This window comes from Lactuca sativa, chromosome 7, assembly GCF_002870075.4.
Source record: "Lactuca sativa cultivar Salinas chromosome 7, Lsat_Salinas_v11, whole genome shotgun sequence".
Taxonomy (NCBI): Eukaryota; Viridiplantae; Streptophyta; class Magnoliopsida; order Asterales; family Asteraceae; genus Lactuca; species Lactuca sativa.
This window is the reverse complement of record NC_056629.2, coordinates 5250184-5253833: the sequence shown is the minus strand read 5'-3', so window position 1 is coordinate 5253833 and position 3650 is coordinate 5250184. Positions and strand designations below refer to the sequence as shown.

The 3650-nt window shown below is 34.0% G+C and overlaps 1 protein-coding gene across 1 annotated transcript; it reads right to left on the bottom strand.

Annotated features, from left to right (window-relative positions):
- Positions 1–1018: 1018 nt before the first annotated feature.
- Positions 1019–2558, bottom strand: LOC111902695 (uncharacterized). Its single transcript, XM_023898516.3, has 3 exons — positions 2162–2558; positions 1470–1598; positions 1019–1284 (listed from the first exon to the last, which is right to left on the bottom strand). The coding sequence occupies exons 1-3, from the start codon at positions 2504–2506 to the stop codon at positions 1111–1113; spliced, it is 648 nt and encodes a 215-aa protein (XP_023754284.1). The 5' UTR covers positions 2507–2558; the 3' UTR covers positions 1019–1110.
- Between the last annotated feature and the right edge of the window lie 1092 nt (positions 2559–3650).

The window sequence follows — 3650 nt, the reverse complement described above, 5'->3', positions numbered from 1 at the left end:
TAACGTGAGGTTCAAGTTTTGTGCAGTTTTGATCTTACTGTTCGAACATCCGTGAATGACTAATTTACCCTTCTATGGTCATGTGACTGCAGTTCTGTGTTTTGATCTCTCATACTATCAAGGTTGTTCATATGTTTGTGATGTAAAAGGGGTGGAGTTTTGTCAAGAACTTATAAAAGTAATAATCGTTAAATATTCATGAACTACAAAGTTATTAATTTTTATTACTGAGAATTGAATATTGTCTTGCTTATTTTTACCATGTTTGTGATAACCATAGATTTTATGATCATGTTTAATGTGTATTACAATTTGGTTATTTATACTATCCTAGGGATTGGGTGCAGAACAGAATGTGTAAATATTACAATTTGGTCCCTCCAATTTTCCCCTGTTTTATATATGACCAATTCTTATCATATTCTCTATCAGTATTAAGAAATATGTTTGTAGATGAAAAAGCTCCCCGTATTTCAATCTCCCACAGAATCTAAAATAAAAGACATAAGAGGGGTACAGTTTACTCAAGTACCGAAACCAAATTAGATTCTTAAATGGTAATCAAAGACTAAATAGTGCTACCTAAAAGTAGGGAAATCCAAGTTCCAATGACAACTTGCACCACATGAAAACATCCATCAGCATAACATTATATCAACTTCCTTAAACTAATCTCTCTCTCTTTTTTTTCACTATTTTCATTCCTAGAATAAACAATCGAAATAAAAGACACTAATAGCTCAAAATTACCTATCACAAAACATTTGAAGTATATTTTCAAGCTACAAGTACAAATAAGAAAAAAAAAATCTACTAACAAATGAAAATATGTTATTATATCTCGCATCTAATCCTAACTTATTAAGACATTGTGTTTTAAAAACACCCAAATTACGTTTTGTGGGCCGTGCTCAGCACGTCCCTTCGAACATCACTAGTATATATATATATATATATATATATATATATATATATATATATATATATATATATATATATATTACCATCATCTTTGAAAACTAGGAAACTACACCAATGATAAAAACCATGGATAAGATAAAAGTCACAGCAAATGGAGAAGTTAAACCAAATAATTTACTTTATTGTGAATCATAACTCATCTTTGGTGACAGTATCGTTGGAGGAAGTAGCGATCTTTTTCTTGTCTTCTTCATGAAGTTTTTTTAGAAGATTGTCAAACGGAGGATCCCCAGGTCTTCGAAAAAACTGATCCCCCATCTTAATCTCGTATGCTTCAGGTTGATCCAGTAAAAAATCTTTAAACTAAAAACATTGAAAAATGAGTATATTCAGAAATAACCTTATTTGTATTCTTGAATTATTATTTCCTACTAATTTCAAAATCATTTTTCATGTATTTCATTGAATTGAAAAGGAAAAAAGTGCAAGCAATTAGTTAGCAATGAATATGAGAGTAGAAGGGAAACGGAAATGGAAGTAAAAGTAACCTCTAAAGTGTTTTGGGCATTTTGTAATGTGAACATTACAGTGGAAAGATCAAAACCCATGAAAATGACTCCGATTGCTCCGGTTCTTGCAAGTTGGGTCCATTTCACTGCAATATCAGATACCATATCCTATAAAAAGTATCAGGAAGTTATTAAAAATGCTTAATACTATTTTTGAAGGATAAATAATGTAACTGAAGTTTGTTCTTTGCTTTCCCTCCATGAACAACAGAAATCCATAACTTGATCATCTTTTTAATAAAGCACAAATCATGTTTACATCGAGTCTAGGAACCCATAACTATTGGATTCAGATTGATTCACAGTTAGATAACTTCCTATTTTCTACTATCAAATGGATCGTATTTTTGAGATGGAATGGATATATCGTCATCAGTAGCGCTACAATATAGATCCAAAACTGAATGCATGCAGTATATAAAGGCAAAATACCAAAATTGAGAATCATTTTGTTTGTGATAGCCATTTTTTTCATTCAATAAATACTTCAAAATAAAAGGATACAATCGAATTCATCACTAAAATTTAATTTAATCAGAATCGATGCGTCTAGGTTTTTTGCAATCATCGAAAGCCAAAATCAGAAAGAAAAAAGAAAAAAGAAAAAAAAAAACTAATGACAAATGCGGTTGGACAAATTTTAAACAGAATCGGAAGAAGAATCGAGTTACCGGAGTACGAAGATCGATTAACCGAAGCTTAACGAAGCCATACGCTTGTCCAACCTGCCGTCTCAGAACCTCGTTCTGCATCTGACTAAAATCCATATCGGAAAAATTCTCCGGCGGCGGGTCAAACTCTTCCACCGTCATTTTCTTCTTTTGTCCCCATTCTATCCACGCCTCATCCTCCTCATTGTCCTCCACGTCATCGAGGTCGTCGGAAATGTGAACTCGCTTCTTCGTCCCGCCGACGCCATTGTTACCAACAACAATCAGAAGTATAAGGAAAAACGGTAGACGAAAATTGGCCAGAGAAAACAAAACTGATGTCGCTGATCTGCTATGAAACGCCATTAATCATACTCTGCGTGTAATACGTATTAAGTTACAGGTTTTCATAACTATGGCGGTGCATGTTAGCGTTACGTGATAAGCCATGTAAGATTATATAAATATCTTTTTTTGGTAAACAGTGTTCGGAAAAACATGATATTAAAATCAATCAAGAATAATCGGGTAATGTAAAAAATAGTATTATATACATATATTAAAACCCAACATAATTGTGACTTCCCTACCACTACCCTTTCTCGTAAATGGGGAACTTGTTTTTGGAACTGTCTTTGATCTTAGGCTCGCAGCGACTAGGTGCGTACCCTTGAAACTATATCGGGGGCGAAACTCTTCTTTTAACGCCCAAAGATAGGCCTCTGCAGCCCTTTCTAATGAAGATGGTGCATAGGCCTATTGAAAAGTTGTTGTCATCATTTCTGCTCTTTGCATCTTCCCCGACCCCTCGTCACTGCTTTCTGATCATGTCTCGTAGAGAGAGAATCTTGTGAAGCTGAGATGTACAATCTGAGGGAGTCAGGTCTTTGAGATAAACTTCACTCGTTTCAAATTTTAACTACAATACTACGTACACATTGACTTTTTCATCCATCTAAATTTCCAAATGCCTTCTTGCCCAATCGAATATACCCTTCGCCACCGTTTTCCATATGTTTCTCGAAATCTTTGAACTCCTTCCTTCTACGTTTCTGAGTCTTTGCAACTCTTCTGATTAATATAATCATAGGGTATGTAAGTTGCAATCTCTCTCTATTCTCTCTCTCTCTCTCTCTCTCATATGTACACAATTAGCAATTTGTGAAAATTCACGATTTTGATTAGCGACTTCTCCGATTTTTCTAAATTTATGCAAAAATATCGACAAAAATGGTTTCTTCATATGTAAATATTGCTGATTTCTGAAATACTTCTTCAATCATGTTCACAGTCGGCAAAAAAATCGGTCTTATTCATGGAGAACGAAAAATACCCAACACCCAGTTCTTTTGAATCCGAAGACACAGAGATGAAATCATGACTTACTAACATACTTGTGAACGGTAAACTTCACCCGTTTCAAATTTTAACCACAATACTATGTACACATTGACCTTTTCATCTTTCTAAATTTCCAAATGCCTTCTTGCCCAATCGAATATACACTTCG